This window comes from Gopherus flavomarginatus, chromosome 9 (genome assembly GCF_025201925.1).
Source record: "Gopherus flavomarginatus isolate rGopFla2 chromosome 9, rGopFla2.mat.asm, whole genome shotgun sequence".
NCBI classification, from domain to species: Eukaryota; Metazoa; Chordata; order Testudines; family Testudinidae; genus Gopherus; species Gopherus flavomarginatus.
Genome location: NC_066625.1, coordinates 566,135 through 593,309, shown reverse-complemented (window position 1 = coordinate 593,309; position 27,175 = coordinate 566,135). Strand labels below are relative to the sequence as shown.

The following is a 27,175-nucleotide window of genomic DNA, read 5'->3' as shown; positions in this document are numbered from 1 at the left end:
TCTTGAGTGCCTATGGCCTCCATCTGCACTGCAAAGTGGTCACATTAGCAGCTCGAGTTTCACCTGCACTTCACCCTTAGTAACTCCTGACTGGCCAGCCTACTTGAGTTAAAAGCTCCACCAAGGTCAAGGTAAGGGGTTTGTGTGTAGATTGGACTTGAATTGGGGCAATGCTCGGGGTGTAACATAAGTTAACTTTGCATTGAAGAAAAGCCCATTGTTAGAGTGTAGTTTAAGTCAATGGACTTTGGGGAGGCTAATGCTGTATTGTAACTGTCTACAGCCAAACATATATTTTCTTCAGACTTTCTAATAAGTAATATCTCAGGGCTGAGAATATGCGTCAGAAAGTTCAGCCCCAAAAGGCTTATCTGAGAATGGTATAGACCACTGAACACACCGGCTTACAATGGGAAGTGCTGTGTCTGATTTACAGAATCATAAAACCATAGGGCTAGCAGGGACCACAAGGGTAATCTAGTCTACCCCTCTGCCAAGATGCAGGATTTGTTTAATATAAGAATAAGTGAATTCTGCAATAATAAACAGAAATTGCAAAGCCTGGTGTGAAGAGTGCTGAGTAAAGCTGAATATCCAATTTGTACACTGAAAATCTCAAAAAGTGTTGCATGGGTTTTAGCGGTCTGACATCTACAAAGGTAAGGGTGTCACATGGCTTCTGCTCACCATTTTGAGAATATGGCGTTAGTTTCCAGGGCACTGATTGTAAATGAAATGCCACAGGTCTGTGAGCTGCTTTTTAAAATCACAAAACGTATTTAACTTGTCTAGGGCCATGCTCCTGAAGGGGAAGGAAAGAGGGAATGCTAGCGTTGGTGAGAACTGAGCCCCACGTGGGAAGGAGAATAAAAGAAGGAAGCTGCCTGCTCTGTGGGTGTTTCCATTGAGTCACAAATTATTTCCTTCTGCCTGCTGTGTAGTGTCATTGCTGGGAACTCTGTTGAGTAGGACTGTACCATGTAAAAGAAGACGTTTGTTTGCCAAAGGTAAATGAGTGGGCTGGGAATGCAAATTCCACTCTGTTTAGGAGAGTGCGTGTAATAAGGAAATGTGCAATAATTTTTACCCACTGAAAGAAACAAGTTTGTACAGTGCCTGCTGTGAAAATGAAGAACGGAGTAGAACAGTGCTTCCCACTCACTGGCTTAGGACAAAGTTACCTGATAACAAAATTCACTCTCCAGTCCTGAAAATGAAGATTGGTTCAGGCAAGTTATACCAAAAAGGTTCCACCTCAATCTGTCTCTGTCTCTCTCTGTCTTATATTTAACTGAAGAAAATTTTTACCCTTATCTGATTATTTGCTAAGGAGAGTTGTGTTGTGAACTGTATGTTTTACTGGCTTGACTTGTATTTACATTTATCTTCGCTGAAAGTATAGAAAGCTGTTCATTTTTCCTCTACATGTTGAATGCCCAACCTTCCTCTACTGGTAACTGGAGGAGTCATCATATTTGTCTTTCTTATCAGCACTTTGATCAATATGCTGTAGCTGGAATTGTTTGAAAAAGGTTTCATTACTTGCTTGTTAGAACTGGATACAAGTACCACAGGAAAGAATTAATAGAATTCCAGTTACTTTTACTGAACGTTCCCTTATCTTTCCTAGGGCTTATACAGCAATACTGATCACATCTGAGAACAGGAGATATATCGGAATATGAAAGGTGTAAATGCAGAAGAGCACTTTTAGATGACTGACTAAGGAAGCTTCATGTAGTCTAAATACTGAAAACTTCTCGCAGATGTTAATGAAATTCAGCTTTATCTCCAACTCCTGTCAGAATTAAACTATTTAAAAAGGAAATTTTGAGGTTAGACTACATGTGTCAGTACAAACTTGGCTGTTGGCAGAAACCAATTTTTCTTTCTTGTTATTTAACCCAGAGAAGCCTGTTGATATCTTTTCTATTCCATATCAAAACTGAAAATTCAAGAAGATGTGTCACCATGAAAACCTCCTCACAGATACCTCCTGCAAGTTCCCCTACGTGAGACCACTCTACCCAGGGTCCTGAGTATTCAGCAATCATAGAATTTGCTGTAGAATTCACCCCTTACTGCAGAATGGTTTCCAGAATCTCAGATTTCATTTTTTAAAGAATTACATTTCTAGTCCTTATGACTGCGAAGAAAACATCAAAAGTGTGAATGGATGCCTGTCTGAGCCAGCAGCAATAGCTCTGAGAGGAGTGAATTGTCCTAGTTATTTCAGTCAGGGACCTTTGGACTCAGAGATTGTGCAGAAATGGAATATAGCATTTGTCATGCTGTGTGCCGTGGTTCACAATGGTGAGTGTCAACCTCTGTGTAGATGGTCAAAAAGCAGGGTAGGGACCCCAAACTGGTGTTATGGTCCATAATGAGATTTCACCAACCCAGTAACAAATGTGAACTCCTGAAGCACTATAACAGTCTGACCATGGAGTCACAGACAGTCCCCTTGGGCACTCCAGTCTATCTTGCTACCAAGGCAAGCTTAACTCTGTGATAAATGGTTGCTTTACTCCAAAAATCACAAAATATTCAGGTTTCTTCAGTCCTGGAGACTGGTCATTTACCACAGATCAATTTGTACCTCAGATCTCACACCAAAGACAGTGCTTGTAGCTAATCCCATAGTAAACAAACTAAGGATTTATTAACCAGGAAAAAGAAATGAAAGAGTTGTGACACTGCATGCCATAGTTGTCATAGCAGTATTATTATGATATGATTATAGCATAATTATGGTGTATTTTATGTAAGATGAGTTCTGTAAAGTATAATTGGAAATGTTTTGATTTGCTGAATATGATTATCCTATTTATATGCATGGATCATTTTTGTATCTGAAGTTATAAATCTTGACTATTTATCTGTACTTCAATTGTAGTTACGCATGGGTAATGCCCACTAGACAAGATGTTTTTAGTCTAAAAAGCTGGTTGGAAAGGGCTAGTCTGGACCAGTTCTGTCCAGTTCTGGGCGCCAGATTTCAGGAAGGGTGTGGACAAATTGGAGAGAGTCCAAAGAAGAGTGACAAAAATGATTAAAGGTCTAGGAAACGTGACCTATGCGGGAAGATTGAAAAAATTGGGTTTGTTTGGTCTGAAAAAGAGAAGACTGAGAGGGGACAGGATAACAATTTTCAAGTATGTAAAAGGTTGTTACAAGGAGGAGGAAGAAAAATTGTTTTTCTTAACCTCTGAGGATAAGACAAGAAGCAATGGACTTAAATTGCAGCAAATAGGTTTGACATTAAGAAGTTTTTCCTAACTGTCAGGGTGGTTAAGCACTGGAATAAATTGCCTAGAGAGATTGTGGAATCTCCATCATTGGAGATTTTTAAGAGCAGGTTAGACAAACACCTGTCAGGAACGGTCTAGATAATACTTAGTCCTGCCACGAGTGCAGGGGACTGAACTAGATGACTTCCCAAGGTCCCTTCCAGTTCTATGATTCTGTTCAGGGCAATGAGCTATTAGGAAAAACAATAGACCTTAGGAGAAGCTTACCTCCCACCTGGTGAGCCTTCCTGAAAACACTCCAGACAGCCTGTAAGTAATGGCTGCTATGACTCTACAAGGACATTTGACCTGGCCACATGATTCTGGACTCCATCTTGGGATGTCAGTATTTTTCCACAAACCGGTCTGGGAACTAAGTTTTGAAACAAAGGGTTCCCACCATAAGTTAAAGCTATATAAGGCAGGGAGTGACCTTGTCTGTTCTTCACTCCCCACACAAGACTCCTGGAAACACCTGAGGAACAAAGATGAAAGTGGGGAAGTGCTGGACCCAGTCTAAAGTGATTTCTAGCCTGTCTATGAAGAGCTGAGAAACCTAAGCTGTAAAGCTAATGCAGCTTGTGCCTTAAGAATCTACAAGTCTGCCTGTACCATCAGTTAGAGTGAGACTCTGCTCTTCATACCCAATCTATCTAGAATATTAAGCTTAGTTTGCTTTTTTTGTTTATTTGCTAGGTAATCTGCTTTGATCTGTTTGCCATCACTTATAATAACTTAAAATCTATCTTTTGTAGTTAATTTATTTTATGTTTTAATCTAAACCAGTGAGTTTGGAGTGCAGTGTGTGAGAATCTTAGCTCAGAGAGGCTGTTGCATTTCCTCTCCACATTACGGGAGGTGGGACTCTATGAGCTTACTCAGTACAGTTCCCTGTGCCACGCAGGACAGTATAATTTTGGGTTTATGCTCCAGAGGGAGTGCGTGCCTGGGAGCTGAGTTACCTCAGGTTTAGCTTTTCCAGTGTTGTTCGTGCAGTAGCTAGTCAGAGAGCCTGCATGTAACTGCAGCTGGGTGTGTCCCGAACTGTGTGTATGCTGGTGGAAGTGTAAGATCTTGAGCATGTCTTCAGCTTGTCACAGCAGCACAGTGTGAGAGGGAGCCCAGGCTGGTGGATCAGAGGGCTCAGTGATACCCCAGTTCCAGGTGGCACCCCGTGGGGAACCAGTCACAAGAGTTATTTACGGGTTAAAGCAGGCAACATATATACACATATGAGTTACAGTCTGTGGTTCCAAAAGGTGACAAGTGTAGTAATGTCAGCACTGAATGCCTTTTAGGGGGATAGCTGCGTTTGTTTCCTAGCTCCGTCCCTGTGAGAGTCCAAACTGCAAAGAGATGGAAAAATTTTGTCAGCTGTTTTAATTTCTCTCTTCCAAAATTAAAGAGAGAGGGGCCCTTCTGCACGTAACCTGTGTAGGGGCAATTAGCAAAGTCTTTGTATAATGATTAAAGCTAAGATTTTGTCATAGGTATTTTTAATAAGTCACAGGCAGGATGCAGGCAATAAACAATAAATCATGAAAGATTGAGCCCTGCCACCGGAGGCTGATAGCCGGAGCCCTGCTGCCAGAGGCTGAAGACATAGAGGTCATGTAAAATCACAGAATCGGTGACCAACTCGTAGCCTTAATCATTTGTTTCATAATGGCCCACTTTGTTCTAATAGTTCTCCTTGGTGGGCAAGGTAGGCACTTCTCCTGCCAAGGGTGCTCGAACAATTTGTACAGTGGGGGTGCTGGGAGCCAATTAACCAAACTGTAAACCCTGTAAATGATGGAAACCACTTCAAGCCAGGGGGCAGCACCCCTAGTTCCAGCACCTATGCCACCTGCCTGTGCTCACAAGTTCAGAGCAGACATTTTTACTGTTATAAAGCAAAACGTACATATTATAGCATGGGATACAGACATCATAAGTAAGATTGATGCATGCAGCAACTTACAAGCATTTTATAGAGTCTAAAAACTAAACACATCCTTGCAAGTTAACACTTGTCTTGAACAATACTAACATGCATATGGGCTGGGCTGGTTTCCAGCTCTGGATTTGTCAGTGCTTAGCTGATGGCTACAGCATTGGCAGGAGATGGTACCTGGTCTACCAGTGTCACAGCATTTTTCCAAGATACCACAGAAATAATATTTTTGCTACATAATGAGAATGTTCCACTTTGAGCCATAGTCGTAGGGCGGGGGGGAGAGGATAGGAATGAAAGATATGTCATGGAGATACAGAGTTTTGGATTTTTTGCTGCAGATTTTGTTCAGTTGTGCCCTGGATTATACTGGGCCCTGCCTATAGGTATAATTTATGACATCTGCTGTTACTATATGTGCCTGACAGCTGTCACCCATTAGAACTCCATAGCTGTGGGCCTGAAATGATTTTACAGTTCTTATAGTTGGTAAAAAGTAAAGACAAATAACATAATTGGTGAAAAGTAAAGACAACTGCTAGACACTTGCAGTTTCTTCCAGACCAAGATTATCTAAGAAAATACCTTGTTGCTTGCAGACAAGGTTAGTGGATGGGTCATAGATCCAGATGACATGTCAGGACACTCTTTGCCTTTTCCTCTTCCCCTTCATGAACGCTCATCTTGGAATGCACAAATCTGATTATATCTTCAGTAAAACGACAACAACAAAAATTACCTGTTCAGGTTTTACTGGAGAGAAACTGTCTGCCCTCTTTTGATTATAAGCTTTTTTCCCCTATTGATTTAGAGAGCTTTGTTTCAATGAGTCTTGTCATCTGCTGGGGACACACTTCATTTTATGTAATCAAGCACTAGGACACTGGCAGTTAGGACATGTAAAATGTCATGTGTTGTGAACAGCCAAAGTGGCGGCGGCTGGACAAGGAGAGTGGTACTGAAGAAGTCAGAAGGAATGGTTCATTTACAAACAGCATATACAAATAATGTTTTGTTCCTTGTTCTGAAGTAAAAGGCCTTCTTTTATGCAGTGGCCAAACTTAAAATGAGGCGGGAACTATTGTTGTTTATATATCACCATGGATGTGCACAACAGATATAAAATAAGACATGGCCACTGCCTTGTGACCCTACAGTCTAAGGCCTTGATACTGCAACTAACCGTCTGCAAGTCGAGAAAACAATAACACAAAGGGGGATTAGTGGGATGACAAAACAAGGGAAAAGAGTCTAACAGAACATTTTATGTTTATTGTATATATTGCAACCCAAAGCTCTCATACTTGCAATAATTTGAGCTGTCATGTACATGAATAACCCTGGAAATAATAAAATACAGAGAATTAATTCACCCTTTTCATTCTTCTCAGTGGCCCTCAACACGCACACTCTTCCCTTCATTCTCCCAGTGTCACTAGTCTCATCTTCTTTCACTCTCACCTTTAGACCTTCTACATCACCCTGTTCCAGAAATGACATCCCTGGCTCTCTTCCTCTCATCATTCAAATTCTTTCCAAAACCCACTTCTTCCAGGAGGCCTTTGCCAAATCTTTTAAGGGTTTCTTGGAACACTAGTCATGAGACAGCATTACGCAGCAGTTGACTGGAAATCAACCATTTCCTCTCTTGAGAAATCCAGACAGAGAAGGAATAATTTGTATTTGGAGAATTTGTACTTATTTTTCAGATGCAGCTGTTCAAATCCAAAGGCAGCTGTGTCCTTTTGGGAATATTTCTTACTCTTTGGTCAGTCATTTTTTGTCTGTTTGCAAATGCTGGTAAGTCAGTTCTCAAGGAGTGTGTATGAGATTGTCAGGGACTCTAACCCCTGTCATAAACAGATAGCTAAGGGTTAATGTTCTTTTACCTGTAAAGGGTTAACACAGGGAACCAAACACCTGACCAGAGGACCAATCAGGAAACAAGACTTTTTCAGATCTGGGCGGAGGGAAGTTTTGGGTGTGAGTCCTTTGGTCTTGTGTCTGTGCCCTCTCGGCTCTGAGAGTGATTTTTCTACCTCCAGGCTTTCTAATCTTCTGTTTCCAAGTTGTAAGTACAAGGATAGTAAGACAATAGGTTTATATTGGTTTTTTTTGTACTTACATGTGTGTAGTTGCTGGAATGTGTTAAATTGTATTCCTTTTGGATAAGGCTGTTTATTCATTTTTTTTCCTTTAAGCAATTGACCTTGTATATTGTCACCTTAATACAGAGACTATATTTTATGTCCTTTTTTCATTCTTTTTATATAAAGCTTTCTTTTTAAGACCTGTTGGAGTTTTTCTTTAGTGGGGACTCCAGGGAATTGAGTCTGCAGCTCACCAGGGAATTGGTGGGAGGAAGAAGTCAGGGGGAAAATCTCTTTGTGTTAGATTTACTAAGCCTGACTGCAGACCCTCTGGGTGAGGGGGGAAGAGAGATTAGCTCTCTCGGTACTTGTGTTTCCAGGACTGGAAACAGGGAGGGTAGAATCCTTTTGTTTAGATTCACGGAGCTTGCTTCTGTATATCTCTCCAGGAACCCAGGGAGGGAACACCGGGAGGGGAGGAGGGGGAAGGGAAATGGTTTATTCCCCTTTGTTGTGAGACTCAAGGAATCTGAGTCTTGGGGTCCCCCAGGGAAGGTTTTGGGGAGACCACAGTGAGCTAGGCACTGTATAATTCCTGGCTGGTGGCAGCAATTATCAGGTCCAAGCTGGTAACTAAGCTTGGAGGTTTTCATGCCAACACCCATATTTTGGACGCTAAGGTCCAGATCTGGGAAGAAATGTTATGACAACCCCTAGACGGCAAAGTTCGTTGTCTGACCGCGAGAGAGACAGGCAACACCAGCAAGGTCCGATCAAAAGCTCTTTATTGACAAGTGCACGCATCAATAGAGAGCAGCTCATCTCCAGAGAGAATCAGCCTGCTCTTTACATCTCAGCATAAGCCTATATAGACAGTTCCGTCGCGTCATAAATTATTCACTGGAGCAACCCACCCCCTTCTTCTAACAGCTAGAAACTAGACACTTTTAGTATACATGTTTTACAGCATTAGGTGATTAACAATATCTTAGCAAGCACCAGAAGTTAGGAATGTAGAGGAGTTAAAACAGACAGAGAACTGAACCAAGGAGTGAAAACAGGGAGGCTGGGATGGATTTCTTATCAGTTCTTTAAAGGAACTGTTCCTAACACAGCATGGTTGGTACTATACCAGGAATGCAGCCCCTCCCTTATTTCACTTTTTCCCAGCTCTTCGTGAGACATGCTGCTTCTCAGTTCTTTTCCACTCAGGGATTACCCACAAGCCTCTGTTAGCCTGACTTTGGTCAGGTTGGCATACCTGGTTTTGTCTGCAATATCTTTATTCAGGCCTAACAAGATCAATAGAAATGCATTTCACTTTATAGTTTCCATCTTAACTCCTTATTCTCAGTCACTCAAAACTTTGTGAAACCTTAATCTTTAAGGTTAAAATTTTCCAATGCTTTCACTGGGTTTTTTTCATATGAGGATAGTGGAAAACAATACACCATTTAAAAAAATTTGTGACCATTTTGAATAGCTCAGCAACTAAAATAGCTTGGGAAATAAAATAGTAAATAGGAGGGGAATAGCACAGTGGAACCTGCCTGATAGTGGAGTGAAGCTTCATTACAGGAGAAGTCCTTTGAAATGTATTTAAGCAGTTCCGGTCCTTTCATTCCATTTCACTGTAACTGGGTTTTTGTATGTGTGTAGACATTTACACACATACAAAACCCAAGACACTGTCTTCTGTGTTCTCATAATTTATAACCAATATAGGAGCAACTCAGCTTGCAACTCTTCCCAACACTTGATAAAAGGCAATGTCTCGAACAGTAGACAGGACCATATGCAGCAGAGGAAGGGACTAGCGTTTGCTTGTAACCAGCTGACATAATGCTGAACAAGACTTGTCTCTGTCTACACTGCCTACAGTGTCATGATCAACACTGTATTAGTTAACACAACTCTTCAAAGTTGTGTTCTAACTATACTTTTCTAGTGAAGACAAGACCTTAGCCATTTCTAATCCAAGACAGTATTTTCACTGCATGACCACTTAGTTTCTTTAATAGCTTTTTTAAGGGACTTTGTCAACAGATTTTTGAAAGTCCAAATAATGTCATTTGGAGCTATTTTATCCACTATGTGCTTGATATGCCCAAAGAATTCTAGTATATTAAAGAGGCACAATTTTCCTTTTTAGAAGTTGTGTTAGTTTGTCCCTGTTATAGCATGGTCATATAGGTGCTTTATAACTCTATATTACTGTTTTAACAAATTTGCCTGGAAATGAAGTAAGGCTCAGTGATCTGTAATTCCCAGGATCTTCCCAGCGCCTTATGTTAAAGGTTTATATGGTATTTTCTAGCCTCTAGTTCGCTGAGATAGTAGCTGATTTTAATGAGAAATTGCATATGTTTGTTAGCAAGTCAGCTGCTTCAATCTTACATTCCTTCAGGACATTGGGTTGAGCCATCTGGGCTTGGTGACTTGTTGCTCTTAAATGTTTCAGTTTGTTCCTGTACATCCTCTTTTGGGACCTCAGTTTCTGGCAGTTCCTCATGTTTAGTACCTGAGAAAAGTAAGTCTGGTGTAGGTATCTCTCCAGCAGTCTCTGGGGTGAAGACTTTTGCAAAGAACTCATTTAACTCTTTTGTAATATCCTTATCTGCCTTAATTGTTCTCTTTACTCCATGGCAAAGCTTCAGGGAATTTGGAATACACTGAATGTGCTAACATCTGGCACTGGGGGAAATATGAAGGGTCTTTTGACTAGTTTGTATACTAATCTAAGCTTTTAATGTTTTCTATTGGCAGGATCTCAGCACAGCTTCTCCTACCGAAACTGACAAGTGCTAATGATGGCTGACAGCCTGAAGGCTGCCGTGCTTGCCTTATGGACCCTTTTCTTTTCATGTGCAACATATCACAGTGAGTTTGCTAATGCTGTGATGTAATTCATTTAAAAGTAATTTATCAACAACACTTTAGAGTGACTAGAACAATTAACAAGCAACATTTTTACCATAATTCAGTAGCCATAATATGTCTGATTGCAAATATCAACAATATTTATATGTTAGACTATAGTCACAGTTCTTGTATATTTTTTCCACTAATATTTTCAGCGTGCAAAAAAAAACCCACTCAAGAATTGATAAAGAGCTGAAACGGATGTTTGGAGAAACTGTCTTTCTGTTCCCCTGTTGTTGCAACTGCAGCACTGTCCCCTGCTGGCCCAAAGCTATCCAGTGGATTTCTGCTCTGGAGAGACAGAGTATTAAACTCTTAGTGGGTCCTCTCATGACTACCACTGCCCACCATGCTGAGACTCAGCCAACAGCAACATGGTTCTTGAGAAAGCTGTGCTGACAGAGAGGAGGGGGAACCAACAGACCAGTGCATATATGCTTCAGAATGTGTAGGGGTTGCTCTGCTACAGGCTGTGAGGCTGTGGTCCCTTTCAAATCCCACTGTGTGAGAGAAAATTTCTTGTAAAATGTGAAATAAACCTTGCAGAGTTTCCTGGTGCTGCCCAGCCCTTTTGGTGCCTCCATAGGGAAAGATGATTGAGGCCCATATACGTGATATCTCCTATGTGCCCTTTGCCCACTAATTCTCTCCTTTTTTAAGTAATCAAGTTTTTCTGGTAAGATTTAACCTTTATAAACCGCAGGTGCTGCTCATTGCTCTTGGTTACCCTCTGGAGACCACTGAAGTGCAGTTTATCTAATAGGAGTAGCATTGGGCCCTAGATGTTTGGGGACTTTTTTCTTAATATCTTTTCCAATATTTCCTTGGGAATAGAAGGTAGTTTTATAGGAAGATGATTGCCAGGATCCCTCCTTTAACCTCTTGAGAATCAGTTCTACATTTTACTTTTGGAGCAGTCTTTTGTTAGCACCTCAGTTGTCCATGGTTTAAAAAAAAAAACCAAAACTGTCTGTGGTACAAAAATTGCATTAGCTAATTTCCTTACTACCTACAGTCCCAGTTCTACTTCCAATGATATCAGTGGGAATTTTGCAATAGAATCAAGCCCCACTGGTGTATATCGGCTAAGTCATCTAATTTGAATATGCTTAGATTTTCCAAAATTTTCTTACCCGCTGTTTGTCAATGTTTGGTTTTACAGATTTGTTCCTTCCTTATGAATTGCATGTTTCAAGCTTCTTTGTTGTATTTTTCTTGTTGAAGATAAAAAAAAGTTCAGTATCTCAGTTCTCCTTTTCAACTATACAAACTGAAAATAAACTTTGTATTGTATGTGGTTTCAAAAGGAAATTCTCAAAGATCTGAGATTTAAAAAACTGTGCTAGAAATGAAAAAGAGAGATAGTAAAAGAAATACAACAGGACTCCACCGGCCATCACATACAGCCCCCAGCTAAAACCCCTCCAACGCATCATCAAGGATCTACAACCCATCCTGGACAATGATCCCACACTTTGACAGGCCTTGGGTGGCAGGCCAGTCCTTGCCCACAGACAACCTGCCATCCTGAAACATATTCTCACCAGAGCAGCGAAGAATCCTGTGGCACCTTATAGACTAACAGACGTTTTGGAGCATGAGCTTTCGTGGGTGAATACCCACTTCTTCAGATGCATGTGGTGGAAATTTCCAGGGGCAGTATATATATGCTAGCAAGCAAGCTAGAGATAACGAGGTCAGTTCAATCAGGGAGGATGAGGCCCTGTTCTAGCAGTTGAGGTGTGAAAACCAAGAGAGGAGAAACTGGTTCTGTAGTTGGCAAGCCATTCACAGTCTTTGTTCAATCCTGAGCTGATGGTGTCAAATTTGCAGATGAACTGAAGCTCAGCAGTTTCTCTTTGAAGTCTGGTCCTGAAGTTTTTTTGCTGCAGGATGGCCACCTTAAGGTCTGCAATAGTGTGGCCAGGGAGGTTGAAGTGCTCCCCTACAGGTTTTTGTATATTGCCATTCCTAATGTCTGATTTGTGTCTATTTATCCTTTTCTATAGAGACTGTCCAGTTTGGCCAATGTACATAGCAGAGGGGCATTGCTGGCATATGATGGCGTATATTACATTGGTGGATGTGCAGGTGAATGAACCGGTGATGGTGTGGCTGATCTGGTTAGGTCCTGTGATGGTGTCGCTGGTGTAGATATGTGGGCAGAGTTGGCATCGAGGTTTGTTGCATGGATTGGTTCCTGAGCTAGAGTTATTATGGTGCGGTGTGCAGATACTGGTGAGAATATGTTTCAGGTTGGCAGGTTGTCTGTGGGCAAGGACTGGCCTGCCACCCAAGGCCTGTGAAAGTGTGGGATCATTGTCCAGGATGGGTTGTAGATCCTTGATGATGCGTTGGAGGGGTTTTAGCTGGGGGCTGTATGTGATGGCCAGTGGAGTCCTGTTGGTTTCTTTCTTGGGTTTGTCTTGCAGTAGGAGGCTTCTGGGTACACGTCTGGCTCTGTTGATCTGTTTTCTTATTTCCTCGTGCGGGTATTGTAGTTTTGAGAATGCTTGGTGGAGATTTTGTAGGTGTTGGTCTCTGTCTGAGAGGTTAGGGCAGATGCGGTTGTACCTCAGTGCTTGGCTGTAGACAATGGATCTTGTGATGTGTCCGGGATGGAAGCTGGAGGCATGAAGGTAGGGATAACGGTCAGTAGGTTTTCGATATAGGGTGGTGTTAATGTGACCATCACTTATTTGCACTGTGGTGTCAAGAAAGTGGACCTCCCGTGTAGATTGGTCCAGGCTGAGGTTGATGGTGGGGTGGAAGCTGTTGAAATCGTGGTGGAATTTTTCCAGAGTCTCCTTCCCATGGGTCCAGATGATGAAGATGTCATCAATGTAGCGTAGGTAGAGAAGGGGCGTGAGTGGACGAGAGCTGAGGAAGCGTTGTTCCAGGTCGGCCATAAAGATATTGGCTTATTGTGGGGCCATGCGGGTGCCCATAGCAGTGCCACTGATCTGGAGATATATATTGTCATCAAATTTGAAATAGTTGTGTGTAAGTATAAAGGCACAGAGCTCAGCAGCCAGTTGTGCTGTGGCATTGTCAGGGATAGTGTTCCTGACAGCTTGTATTCCATCTGTGTGTGGGATGTTTGTGTAGAGAGCCTCTACATCCATGGTGGCCTGTAGGAAAGCACTTCAACCTCCCTGGCCACACTATAGCAGACCTTAAGGTGGCCATCCTGCAGCACAGAAACTTCAGGACCAGACTTCAAAGAGAAACTACTGAGCTTCAGTTCATCTGCAAATTTGACACCATCAGCTCAGGATTGAACAAAGACTGTGAATGGCTTGCCAATTACAGAACCAGTTTCTCCTCTCTTGGTTTTCACACCTCAACTGCTAGAACAGGGCCTCATCCTCCCTGATTGAACTGACCTCATTATCTCTAGCTTGCTTGCTAGCATATACATACCTGCCCCTGGAAATTTCCATTACATGCATCTGAGGAAGTGGGTATTCACCCACGAAAGCTCATGCTCCAAAACGTCTGTTAGTCTATAAGGTGCCACAGGATTCTTTGCTGCTTTTAAAAGAAATACAGAGCATGTTAAAAGTTGTAGGGAAAAGATACGGGAAGTAAAAGGCCAAATGAATGAATGCTGCTAGTCAAAGTAGTTTAGGAGACTAGAGAGAGCTTTTTACATCTCAAGGGAGAAAGTAAGTCCATTAAAAATTAGGCGGGAGTGAAATTAATGCTGATTCAAAAATGGCTGATACACTGAACTCTTCTTTTAAAATCTGCCTTTAAGAGGAAAAATAAATAAAAGTTTGACTAATAAAAAGTAAGAAAGGCCTTGTAAAAATCACAATGGATAAAGAGTAGCTAAAGAGTACTTTGAAATTGTAAACCTATACAGATTAGCAATATGCATTGTAAGGTATTGAAGGAAATTTATCCTTAATTGACTAAACCACTGATAATTGTTTTTGAAAAAAACATGGACAGTGGGGAGATACCAGAAGATGAGGAAAGCAAATGTGGTACTGATGTTCAGAAAAGGAAAGAAGAAAGAACATGGCAATTATTTACCTATAAGATTATGTTTATCCTCAGTAAAATAAAACACAAGCAAAACAGTCTAGACATTTAGATGATGATGGAACCATGAGCAGCTGGAAGTGTTGGGGTTTATAAAGAGTAAATCATACCAAACATACTAAATTATTTATTTTATAGAGGTAAAAAAAATGGTTCCTGAAGCTTCAATTCATACACATGCTAGTAGTACTAGTCAAGTAAGTGAGTCCCAGTGATAAAGCACTGGAGTGGGTTACTGAGGGAGGTGGCGGAATCTCCATCCTTAGAGATTTTTAAAGCCCGGCTTGACAAAGCCCTATGTGGGATGATTTAGTTGGGGTTGGTCCTGCTTTGAGCAGAGGATTGGACTAGATGACCTCCTGAGGTCTCTTTCAACCCTAATCTTCTATGATTTCTATGATGATTTCTAAAGTAAATGGAATTACTCAAGTGAATAAGGACTGCTGGTGATTAAGACTAGAAGGGCTGGGCATTTAGAAGAGGAAGTGAAAGTAACAGATGTAATATATATGGATTTTAATGAGGATTAGACTCATAGACTCTAGGGCTGGAAGGGACCTCGAGAGGTCATCGAGTCCAGTCCCCTGCCCTCATGGCAGGACCAAATACTGTCTAGACCATCCCTAATAGACATTTATCTAACCTACTCTTAAATATCTCCAGAGATGGAGATTCCACAACCTCCCTAGGCAATCTATTCCAGTGTTTAACTACCCTGACAGTTAGGAACTTTTTCCTAATGTCTAATCTAAATCTCCCTTGCTGCAGTTTAAGCCCATTGCTTCTTGTTCTATCATTGGAGTCTAAGGTGAACAAGTTTTCTCCCTCCTCCTGATGACACCCTTTTAGATACCTGAAAACTGCTATCATGTCCCCTCTCAGTCTTCTCTTTTCCAAACTAAACAAACCCAATTCCTTCAGCCTTCCTTCATAGGTCATGTTCTCAAGACCTTTAATCATTCTTGTTGCTCTTCTCTGGACCCTCTCCAATTTCTCCACATCTTTCTTGAAATGTGGTGCCCAGAACTGGACACAATACTCCAGTTGAGGCCTAACCAACGCAGAGTAAAGCGGAAGAATGACTTCTCGTGTCTTGTTTACAACACACCTGTTAATGCATCCCAGAATCATGTTTGCTTTTTTTGCAACAGTATCACACTGTTGACTCATATTAAGCTTGTGGTCCACTATGACCCCTAGATCTCTTTCTGCCATACTCCTTCCTAGACAGTCTCTTCCCATTCTGTATGTGTGAAACTGATTGTTCCTTCCTAAGTGGAGCACTTTGCATTTATCTTTATTGAATTTCATCCTGTTTACCTCAGACCATTTCTCCAATTTGTCCAGATCATTTTGAATTTTGACCCTGTCCTCCAAAGCAGTTGCAATCCCTCCCAGTTTGGTATCGTCCGCAAACTTAATAAGCGTACTTTCTATGCCAACATCTAAATAGTTGATGAAGATATTGAACAGAACCGGTCCCAAAATAGACCCCTGTGGAACCCCACTTGTTATACCTTTCCAGCAGGATTGGGAGCCATTAACAACTACTCTCTGAGTACGGTTATCCAGCCAGTTATGCACCCACCTTATAGTAGCCCCATCTAAACCTGATGGTGATGACAGACCATAAACAAATGACAGTGGTAAGCAGCAAAGTATTTTGTTGGCTCAAGTTTCTAGTGAAGTACCACAGGGATCAGTGTTAGATCCAGTCTTCTTTAACAACTTCATTAATGCTCTTGAAGAAGGAGTGAACAGCATGTTCATGACATTTTTCAGATTATACTTCATAAGGAGTAGGTGGAAATACCGATCATATCTGAGAAATGATACAAAGGAACCTAGGGAGATTAGAAACATGGGCAAGAAGTTACCAAGCGAAACTCATCCTGGAGAAAATGCAAGCTGACATATTGGAGAAATAATCCAAGCCCAAATGCTGAATGGGAGAGAGGAACCTGGGAAGCAGGAGCGGCTGAAAGAACCCTAAGGGGTGGGACTTCCTAGCAAATTCATTTTCAGTTTTCATGATATGACAGCAAGTAAAGGACTAATAGAGTTTTGGGCTGCATATGCAGAATCATCCTGTCCTGGAGCAGAGGAGGAATCCTTTCTCTATCTAACCCTTGTGTAATTTCAGCTGGAGTACTGCCAGCAGGCTCTGTCCTGAGAACCTCATTACTAGAAAGAAAGATGTTGACAAGTTTGGCAGAGTTCTGACATCAGCAACAAAAAATAACTAGGGATGTGGAGGAAACTGACATGAAAAGAAGGACTGGAAGAGTTAGATCTGCATAGCTTGTATAAGAGAGGACTAGGGGGATGTGACAAACATCTACAAATACCCAAAGAGTCAAGCTCCAGAGAGGGAGAGGAATTATCTAGGACAGGAAACATGAGTGGTATTTACTGACTTTTTTTAAAAGTTCACATTTCAGAACTTCACGGCATGTTGTTAGCCTTTGTAACTACATGAGTTTATTGTCACACATGCCCTTCCACCCTCTTCCCTTCTGCTGTTCAGTATAGTCACATGGTATCTTGTTTCAAAGTAGATTGTAAATTCTTTGGAGTAGAGAGCAGGTCTTGCTGGGTATCTTTACACTGCAATTAAAAATCTGTGGCTGACCTTCCAGCTAACTCAGGTTCCCGTGACTCGAGCTAAAGAACTGTTTAGTTGTGGTGCAGATGTTCAAGCTCAGGCTAGAACCTGGGCGTTGGGACCCTGTGAGTGGGAAGGGTCCCAGAGCCCAGGTTCCTGCCCAAGCTTGAACATCTGCACCACAATTAAACAGCCACTTAGCCTGAGCCCAAATCAACTGGCACAGTCCAGCTATGGGGGTTTAACTGCAGTGTAGACATGCCCACTTTGTTTATGTAACATCCAGCATGACATGGTCCTGATCTTGACTGAGGCCTCGGGGCCCTACTACAACGCACATTAATAATAATAATAATAATTAATAAATAAATAATGGGCATAACTAGGAATAAGGTAATGAAATATCAGGAGAAAACTTCTTTTAAACAGGGAACTTGATCAGGCTATGGGGAAGCCTGTCGCAGGGAATGAGGGAAGCCTGCTTGCTTGGAACGTTTGCAGCTAGATTTGACAAAACACTAGAAAAAGCCCTGTAGGCAGGAACCTTATTCTGATTCCTAGGAGAGTGCACTGTGGCCTAATTAATCTTTTTCTGTCATTAATATCTATGATTCTGTTGTTCTCTGATTAATCTTTAATAACCTTTACACAGAACTTGAGATAAACTAATTTCCCAATGATAATGTTTCGGGCTTGAAAGTAGGTGAGCTGGGAGCTGTTTTGGGGTCTTTGACCCAAATTCCGATTGTACAGGCTTTTCGTTTTGTGCCATAGAATTTCGAGGGTGCACTCTGTAGTGGGCCAAGTTTAGTTTTTCTTCCCATTTAATCTGAACAAGTGAAACGATTGAGCTTTCACACTCCCTTTAAGAGATTTTAATAGTTCGCCTTAATTGAATTGGCCCGTTAGTGCTGACCCGCCACTTGGTAAGGCGAATACCGTCTTTTCATGTGCTGTGTATTTATACCTGTCTACAGTATTTTCCACTGCATGCATCTGATGAAGTGGGTTCTAGCCCACGAAAGCTTATGCCCAAATAAATTGTTAGTCTCTAAGGTGCCACAAGTACTCCTCATTGTTTTTGCTGACACAGACTAACACAGCTACCACTCTGAAACCTTTAATAGTTCTGTTTCAAAAGAAGAATTTTATACTTCTAAGTACCAGACCCTGTTCTGGCTGATTTTGTTTCCTGTTGCTGTCACTGCTCAGTGTTGTGTTGGTTTTTCCTTAGTTATGGCAACAGGGAGCATACAGATGTTTGACTGCTTCACTGACTATGCCAGGGAGCTGACTTGTCATTGGGGAGTGGCTCCACAAACAAACTGCTCCAAGGAATTCCGACTCTATTACAAGAAGGAATATTTCTCAACAGTGTAAGTGTTTAATGCCACTTTCTGAGTTCATTGTTAAAATGTTAAATATGCTGCAATTAACAGCCCTGCCCCACCTCTCTATGGCCATTGCAAGGAGGTTGAAGCACAGCAGAATCAATGTAGTCCTGCTGCATGGGGAAGGGCACAATGCTCGGGGTCCTCACCCCCTGTGTTTGGTAGAGCACAACTCTACAGGCCTCCCTGCACCCCTGGTGCAGAGGGGATCGTTAGCTGTTAACTGGGAAAGTGTCAGGGCCAATGGATCTGCAGCTACCTTCACTGGACATAAAGCTCCACGTGGGGAGTATACAGCAGTAGCTGCATGACCTAGAAGGGGTTGTATTCCCTGTCTTCAGCTTGGGGGAAAGGATCCTCTCCCCTGGAGCCCAGTGGCTCTCCTGCGTATAGCACAAGAACATAGGGCCAAGTCCTTATTCCTGGCCTTATTGTGCAGACGTCTGTTGGCACTCCCACAACAGAAGCCAGTTCCAGCCTGCTTTCCCCAGCTGATTATAATTTCTCCCCAGAGACATGCAAGTGGCATCACTTTGGACAGGTTAGCTGACTCCTCTTCCTTTTCCAGACTTAAAGGCTTTCCATCACAAATATGCTCTCTCTGATGCAGCCGTGTGAGGAACAGGTCCTCACTGTGTTAATTTTCTCCTTTACAGACTAGGCCATAGCTTTCTCAATTGAGTTTTTCACTGGGGGACACACAGATAGCTGAGACTTTTGTACCAAATGCTTTCTGGGAACTAAGTTTGTGCATCTTAGATTCAGCTTACCCACTGGGAGCCTTCTCTGATGACACTGAATGGGGGGGGGGGGCTTAGTTTAAATGAACTGAGTGCTTAATCCTATGTAAACATTACATCAATTTTGATATTTTTCAGATACAATGCATGCATCCCTGAGAATAGAAAAGGCAGCAGCATGAATTCCATTTCCAACTGCATTTGCATAATTCTGTCCGAATATTTCACGACAGGCCTCACATATCATTTAGCACTACAGGCCAATGGGACAGTGCTGTGGAATGACACTGTAATACCAGCACACATTGGTGAGATACAGTTTGTTACAGATTTGTCATTGATATATCACATTCCACATCCCCAGCCAACAACGTCCCCAGCATCACACAGTCAGCACCTTCTTATTCTCTGAGAGAAACGCACCTGTAGTGTATTCTTCATGTGGCAACAGAATTCAGGGATGAGGAGTGAGATGTCATTGCCTATTTCTGAGAGAGGACAAAGGTCTCTAGCCACGATTCTTGGTCCCCAAAACATCTCATGACAGTTTAATTACCACCCTGAGTGTCTGAATGGGCTGAACAGGGTTTCTAGAACTAAATCTTGGTAGATTGCAACAGCCTTTGGTAAGATAGTCACTGTCTCTCTCATGTCACAGGATAAAGTCAGCATAGATATACCTATTACAACACACGTGTGCCCACGTACTTTCCTGGTATTAAAATAGTTTGTATGGATAAATCTGTCTCACCTCAGATATTAGTAGAAATATTTCAAGAAACCTGTGTAGTGATTAACCTGCAGCCATGATCTCAGCCCTTCTTTAATGTCATTATTGCTCACTAGCAGGATGAGTATGAATCTGCACCTTGGCATCCCATCCCCAGAGCACAGGCACCAGAGAGAGGTTGACCAAGAAGATGCCACAAGCAAATCCCCATCTTCAGAGCACAAGCTAGGAAGCAACTCTATGCATTTTCACCGTGTTGGGAGCAGGCCACTGATAACATGTATTTGAGACCTACAACTAATACCACTGACTCAAAAATCCCATTTCAATAAGGAGTATTCTGTTTTTGGCTTTTACATCCCTGTGCCAGAGCACAGGGAAACAAGGCTGAATGCACTGCCCACATCTGTAACTACAGCATTGTCTATGACTGAATAGCCCTCTTCTGTCCATTCCTCTGAGTCAATGTTTCTCCCTTACAGTTAAACCAAGGCCCCCAAAAAATCTTACCATTGAGAAGAGTGAAAATGATAACTTCTACGTCTTGAAGTGGATCGAGAGCTACAGCACAGGGGACATGCTCTATGGAGAGGAAGTAAACTATGAAGTCAAATACTGGAACAAGCAGAATCCGGAAGAGGTAGAGAACTGTTTTTCTTTGCTTTCTTGAGCTGGTATCCATGGTATGAAAAGTCCTTCAGAAAATCTTGAGGCTCTTTCAACCAGATGGTTAATAATGGTGATGAGATGCTGGGTGCCATTTCCCCTATCATTCATGCATAAGGGACAGCAAGCACTATGGCCACAGGTAACATTGCTTCAGTGACATCACCAGGAGTGGAACTGATGGTAATCTTCCAACCTTCACCCACAGAATAAGCTCTCCCCACGAAAGTCATCAAATTGAGGCGCCTCTCATAGTAGATTGTGCTGAGATTCAGAATATGATTGTTCTTGCTCTCAGGGCTCCACTGGACTTGGGTCCCCTTGGTGGGGCTTGAATCTCCCTATAGGCTCTGCTGGGCTCCTCAGGCGTGGCTTCCCCTCCTGTATGACAAAACACACTATGGAACTGTTTGTGTGCTGTAACAGTTGCCACACAAGACATTAGTGCACGGCAGACTAGTGATGTGGAAATTCACATTCTGGTTTGCCATGTGCTAATGTCCCATGCACACCAGCCCGTACTCTCTGTTTTAAAATGAAAGGTGAGATTCTGTAGCACAGTATAGCAGCTTTGAAGAGGTGTCAGGACACGGTACTACTGTATACTGCCTCAGTTTGAGCCCTGGATGCCACTGAATTCATATTTCATTAAACTCAAGTCTTTAACAACAAACTTAACATATTGAAGTTCAACAGTCATAGGCTGATTCTCAGAATAAATTAGCCAGGTTCTGTGTTTATTTAGATTATTCCTGATATTTTTTTAATTGTGTGCTAAAAATGGATTTAATCCACCTTAAATTATACAGCAAAGGAGTTTATTTCTCTTCAAATATATCTTGAGCCTTTGGTTTGTTAGCAGGTATCAATTAGATGGTTACAGTAGTGAAATCAGTAAAACACATTTATATGAACTGAATGTCACTCCTAACACTGTCCAGGAAACTAAACATATATTCCGTACAGAATCTAAGTGGGTTACTTCCCTTTTTATTCAGAAGTTTGTAAAACAGCTTCCCTACCAAACGACACACTTAGAAATTGTTGCAACGCAGTTGAAGCGAGGATATGACTACCTTGTAAGCGTACGGCGTAATTATACAGGCATCTATTCCACCAAATGGAGTGACTGGAGCAATGCAGTTGAATTTCACAATGGTAAGTATCAGTAACAGATGCAACTTAGTGGAAGAATCTTACAGGATTTTAAAGCATATGGTGTACATCGCACTGTTTCTTCTGCCTTTCTGTATCAATTAGAGAGACGTAGCCAGTGAGTCCCAGGGCTGCTAATACAATCATCATCATCCTCAGACTTTTACTTATTGTAGATCGATGCCCAAAGACTTCAAAGAGAACAAAAAGCATATCACCAAAAGGACCAACCACACAGTAATCAACTCCACTGTTCCCACCATTCTTTAGGTCCATCAGTGGCTACTAGCCAGGATGGGCAGGGACGCAAAACCATGCTCTGAAGTGTCCCTAGCCTCTGTGGAGTGGGTGACAGGGGATGATCACTTGATGATGACCTGTTCTGTTCATTTCTTCTGGGGCACCTGTCATGAGCCACTGTCGGAAGATATGTTACTGGCTAAATGGACCATTGGTCTGACCCAGTGTGGCCACTGTTATGTTCTTATGTTCTAGAATGCCTCACATACCATAAGTGTAGGTCCCCATGCGCATATATATATATATATATTGTTACAAAGTTCCTCCTCTACCTTGGTGGGTCCTGCGCTTATTGGCGGATTTGCTCACCTCAGTGATCTTCCCCTCTTGTGGAACTCACAGTCTGGGTCATCTCTTCCTGTGTCTGATCAGGAATTGGGAGGTTTGGGGGGGGACCTGGGCCCACCCTCTACTTCGAGTTCCAGCCCAGGGCCCTGTGGATCACAGCTGTCTATAGTGCCTCGTGTAACAGCTGCATGACAGCTAGAACTCCCTAGGCTACTTCCCCATGGCCTCCTCCAAACACCTTCTTTATCCTCACCACAGGACCTTCCTCCTGGTGTCTGATAATGCTTGTCCTCCTCAGTCCTCCAGCAGTACACTCACACACTCTCTCTCTCTCTCTCTCTCTCTCTCTCTCTCTCACTCTAGCTCCTTGCCTTCTTGCTCCCAGCTCCTCACACACTCTCCTTCTCCTCTAGCTCCTCCCTGCCCGACTGGAGTGAGCTCCTTTTTTAAACCCAGGTGCCCTGATTAGCCTGCCTTGATTGGCTGCAGGTGTTCTAATTAAAGTAGCTATCTCCACTGCCTTCTGGAAAGATCTTAATTGGCTCCAGGTTCCTTGATTAACCTGGAGCAACTGCCATTTGGTTACCAGGGTCCTAGGGATTTGTTTGGCCTGGGGCTAACAAACCTGTTTCTCAGTACTTTACTGTAGCCATCTGGCCTTGCCCCATCACAATATATGTATATATAAAATATGGGCTTTATTTTAAATCCTTTAAGTGGCATTATTTCAAGGTGCACAGAAGATCAGTGACATGACTATGCTTATTGACTGTGCTTTTATTTCTGAATATATAGATTATGGAGTAACTTTAGAAGATAGTCTGCAGAAGATTGTTCTCATATCCTGCATGTTGATCCCAGCTCTGATTTTAATCTGTTACTTCAGCTTTGCCATGTATGTATTATACTGCACAAGGGTTTATAGAGCAGCAGTTTGCCAAATATTCGGTTTCATATAGCATAATGGCATATACAGTAGTATAGTAACCTAATACTCTGTAATCGTGAAGGATCTTTTATCTGAAGATCTACTAGCAACCTCTTTACAAACATTAATTAATTAACCTTCATATCACCTCTCTGAACCAGGCCCATAAAGAGATTAGATTACAGCACTTTTCTCCACTAAACCATCTGTATTATAGTGCCAGGACTACATAGGCACCTGCTGAGGTTTAATTAATGAATGTTTGTAAAGTACCATGAGACCCACTGTTGAAAGGCTAATACACATTTTTAAGGGCTGCATCTGAGGTCCTTACTCCAATTTTACTCAGTCCTTGCTCAGGCTAAATTCTCATTGATTTCAATGGACCTGAGTAAAATCCTCAGTATTTGGCCCATATATTTTGAAGACAGCAAATGCAGCTAATATAATGTTAAAACATTAATAGAGCCAACCTCCTCATCTTTATAAAGTATTCCTCTTGTCAGAGCAGTGTCTGTCATCTTTGGGTTCCCAGCTCGGCAAATATCTCAATAGTGCTGGTTATATCTTACTGCAGTATTTCATTTTTGAGGAGTAATTTGCTGGACTTGATTCACATTAATAGATTTTCCTGTTTTTCTCACAATCTCAAATAATATTCTGATGACGTGACGGTGCTCAGGCCAGTTAATCATTAATATATGCACAAATGTTTACACTAGTGTTGTTACTCCTGGACATACACAGAATAAGTGCTCCCAGTTGCTGGAGCATACAGACTGGTTGAGGGGAGAGAGCAGAGGTGGTGAAAATGGGGAATTGAGGCCAAACACAGCTAAGAGTAAGCAACGATTCTTGCATTACAGAGTTAAGAGAGAATGGTGGGATCAAATCCCAAATCCAGCCAAGAGCCATCTGGTTGTAAAGAATGTCAAGGCAGCTCAGGTACGTGATTTAAAGATTTTACAAAAAAAATATTTCCCATTTGTTTAAAAAATGAAAGCTGTAATATGTTCTGATGCTGACTGTGATGCTGAGAAATATCAAGTTTAATTCAACCATACCTGTAGTGAGGCAGTTACCCCGTGCCTGAAAAGGGTGGACTGATTGGGTTGTGGCTGCAGCTGTGGCTACTTCCCCAATTAGGCCACAGCTGGCCCTATAAAAGGGCTGTGAGGCAAGGGCTGAGTCAGTCTCTCTCCAGCTTTGGAGGGAGAAGGACTGGGCTACCTGGGTACAGGGAGCAGAGCAGAGCAGGGCTGGGGAAAGGCAGGAGGAGCTGGAGAGCTCCAGCCTGGTAAATCCCCAGGCTGCAGGCCTTGCTAAAAGGCCAAAACAGGTACTGGGGTTGCAGAGGCTGCAGCCTGGGGTTAGGCAGAGGCAGCTGGTCTGACCCCCTTGCCAATGATGAGTTTCCTTTTACAGACTGTAGTTTTCCCTCGTGAGTGGGGGATAGATGACGACTGACAGTAGTCACTGAGGCAAGGTGGGTGTAGAGGGTGGGGGTTCCCTTGGGAGGGGAGACCCAGAGTGGGGGTACTGCAAGGGCAGAACCCTGAGGTAAAGGGCACCAGGGTCCAGGAAGGACATGGGGCCCGAGGCAGGTGAGCCACTGGCCTGCAGAGGGCGCTCTGGGCTGGAATAGAGCTAATTCCCAGGGTAACCAGCAGGAGGCGCCACGCCAGTGAGTCTCACCTCGCTACAATACCCTAAATCTGTTTTATGCCTCTGTTAGATTTCAGTCTGGAGGAAAATGCTGTCCACTGATGAAATTAAGGCACCTTTCCGTGATGTGAAACAGACTCACGTTGAACACCAACTGTAAGTAAAATAAAGAACATTTCTCTGGTTTACAGCATAAAATATTTTGCTATCAAGTTAGCATTAATTGTGCCTTCCTTTTGATCCCCAAAAACAGAAGCTGTAAGAACTGTCTTGCAAAATATGCTCAAGGCCAAACCTTGAAGGGGAAAGATAACATCAAAAGTGGTGAGAAACCCGACAGTTGCCTGAATAAATGTGGAGAGTGGTTCCCAGAAGAGTATGAGGCTGTTCTAATTCCAGAGATCACTTTGGTTGAAGATTCTCTTGAAGTCTGTGAGTATTCAACAAACACTGAAACTGAGAGCCATGAGGACAACCTGGGTCATATCGTCTTGTGCTCACCTGGTGAGAGCAGTGCTAATAGCTTTATCGAACACACTCAACACAATGATGCACTTGCAGACATGTTTATTAAGCTACTAGAATGTGGAACCGGTATTCTTGACACAGAAGTTCCAGACTTCATCATAGAAGAGCATAAAATCTTTGAGAACGGTGAATCAGAAAATTCATCACAGCAAACACCAAAAGAAAATGTAGTCCAGGATCAACAGTCATGTGATACTTCACACACTTGCTCCTTTCCCACTACAGCCTCTCAGGATGACTACAACTGTAGGGCAGCTAGCACCAAGTCAATGCGATCAGAAGAATCGTTTGAATCTGGTTATCAAAGTTCTAACACAGACACTGCTTCTCCCCAGGCAAAGAATCCTCCAGACGTGTTGCATCAAAGCCACTTTCTTTGCAGTTCTGAAACTCAGCATGACTCGTTGGACTTGATTAAAAAATCACCAAATGCTCCTTCCTCTGAGATAATCAAAGATGGAATAAATAGTCCAGCGTATCAGAGCTTCGACAGCCTAATGTCTCAGTCCACAGAGTCTTCTACCACAGCATATAAGAGCTTTGACAGCCTCATGTCTCAGTCCACAGAGTCTTGTAGCACAGCATATAAGAGTTTCAGCAGCCTCCTGTCTCAGTCCACGGTTAGCAATAGCCTGACACAGTGTTTGGAAAACCCAGGTTCTTCACTGTCCTTAGAGTTTCCAGAGAATCAAATACTTCCCTGCAGACAAGAACAAGCCCATCGACCCCATGGTGATCAAAGTTGTTATACTGACCACAAGGGTGACTGCACTGAGACTGCTTTTCAAATCACCTGTTCAGAAGACATAGACTTTCCATGGTTTTCCTCCCATGCTCATGACAGACTTTCATTTTTCCTGCCAGAGAAAGAAATACACAAGCAAATAACATGTCAAAATCTTCCAGAAAAAGCAGCTGCAATTTCCAGCCCCTCTGTTTCTAATCCATCTAGTTACCAGCCTTTTGATATTGCTCTTAAACACAATAATACACACTGTGACAATAACAGTGAGGCTATTTCTGAGTCGCCTTATAAACCCTTTATCAACCTTTTAAACAACAACCTTAGAGAAACACTTCCAGCTATCATCTGTGAATCTGACCTGCAGATAGACTTGTAAGACTTTCTATAGCATTGACTCAGATGTTATCACAGGCTTTGCCTTTGGTCTGAGTTCAGGATAAGGATCTCACACAAAACAGCAGGGACAGTCCTTGGATTATCGGCTTTAATGAACCTTGTAGTGATGGTGAAGATGAAGATACTGTGGGCAAGAAAAAGTTGCTGTGGTCTTTAGATTCTAGCTCTCAGGGGAAGACTGGGAGGACCATACAGGAGACAAAAAATTGTACTTCTGACTACTACTGACTGTGCAGATGAAAGGATACAAGAGAATATAAATAACATGCCATGTCCTTTTCTAATATGTTATACACATGACCATTTGAGGACGTCTGTAAATGCGGAAGAAAGGGAAGCGCAGTTACAGAATATTGTGAGCACAGGAAGGGACCGTGCAGTTAATTTATCAGATGAGTCACTGAACCACAACACTATTGTATCTAAACCATCCTTAGAAAGAAATCAAACTTCAAAGCCCCCGAACTCAGCCAAGTTGCCACTGGGTGGCCCCTTTGTGGATAGCTCCTGTTTAGGAACCTGTCCTTTAGATTATTGCTCCGTTCCGGGTGAGGGATCAAAAATGTCACTTTTCATAAAAACAGGCCAAATGGACCTAATGAGTGAGAGCATCAGGATGAACCAGAAAACAGTGAAACTTACCTTTATGAACAGGGTCTTGTGTAACTGCTATATGAACATGACTTAGATTAATTTCATGCGGTTGTAATCAAGATAGCCTTTGGGAATAAACTGTGTGGAAAATGGAAA

At 42.3% G+C, this 27,175-nt stretch overlaps 1 protein-coding gene across 5 annotated transcripts; it reads left to right on the top strand.

Moving 5' to 3' along the window:
• The first annotated feature begins 23 nt into the window (after positions 1-23).
• IL4R (interleukin 4 receptor) lies at positions 24-27,175 on the top strand. Of its 5 annotated transcripts, XM_050967636.1 has the most exons (11): positions 24-131; positions 1,098-1,229; positions 10,083-10,196; positions 18,128-18,269; positions 19,163-19,332; positions 20,237-20,394; positions 21,419-21,578; positions 22,959-23,058; positions 23,958-24,036; positions 24,827-24,912; positions 25,010-27,175. In XM_050967636.1, the coding sequence occupies exons 3-11, from the start codon at positions 10,124-10,126 to the stop codon at positions 26,403-26,405; spliced, it is 2,364 nt and encodes a 787-aa protein (XP_050823593.1). In that variant the 5' UTR covers positions 24-131; positions 1,098-1,229; positions 10,083-10,123; the 3' UTR covers positions 26,406-27,175. The 5 variants fall into 5 exon arrangements, with proteins under 5 accessions (XP_050823593.1, XP_050823594.1, XP_050823591.1 ...); XM_050967637.1 differs by lacking the exon at positions 1,098-1,229; XM_050967635.1 differs by lacking the exon at positions 24-131 and having other exon boundaries at positions 707-1,229.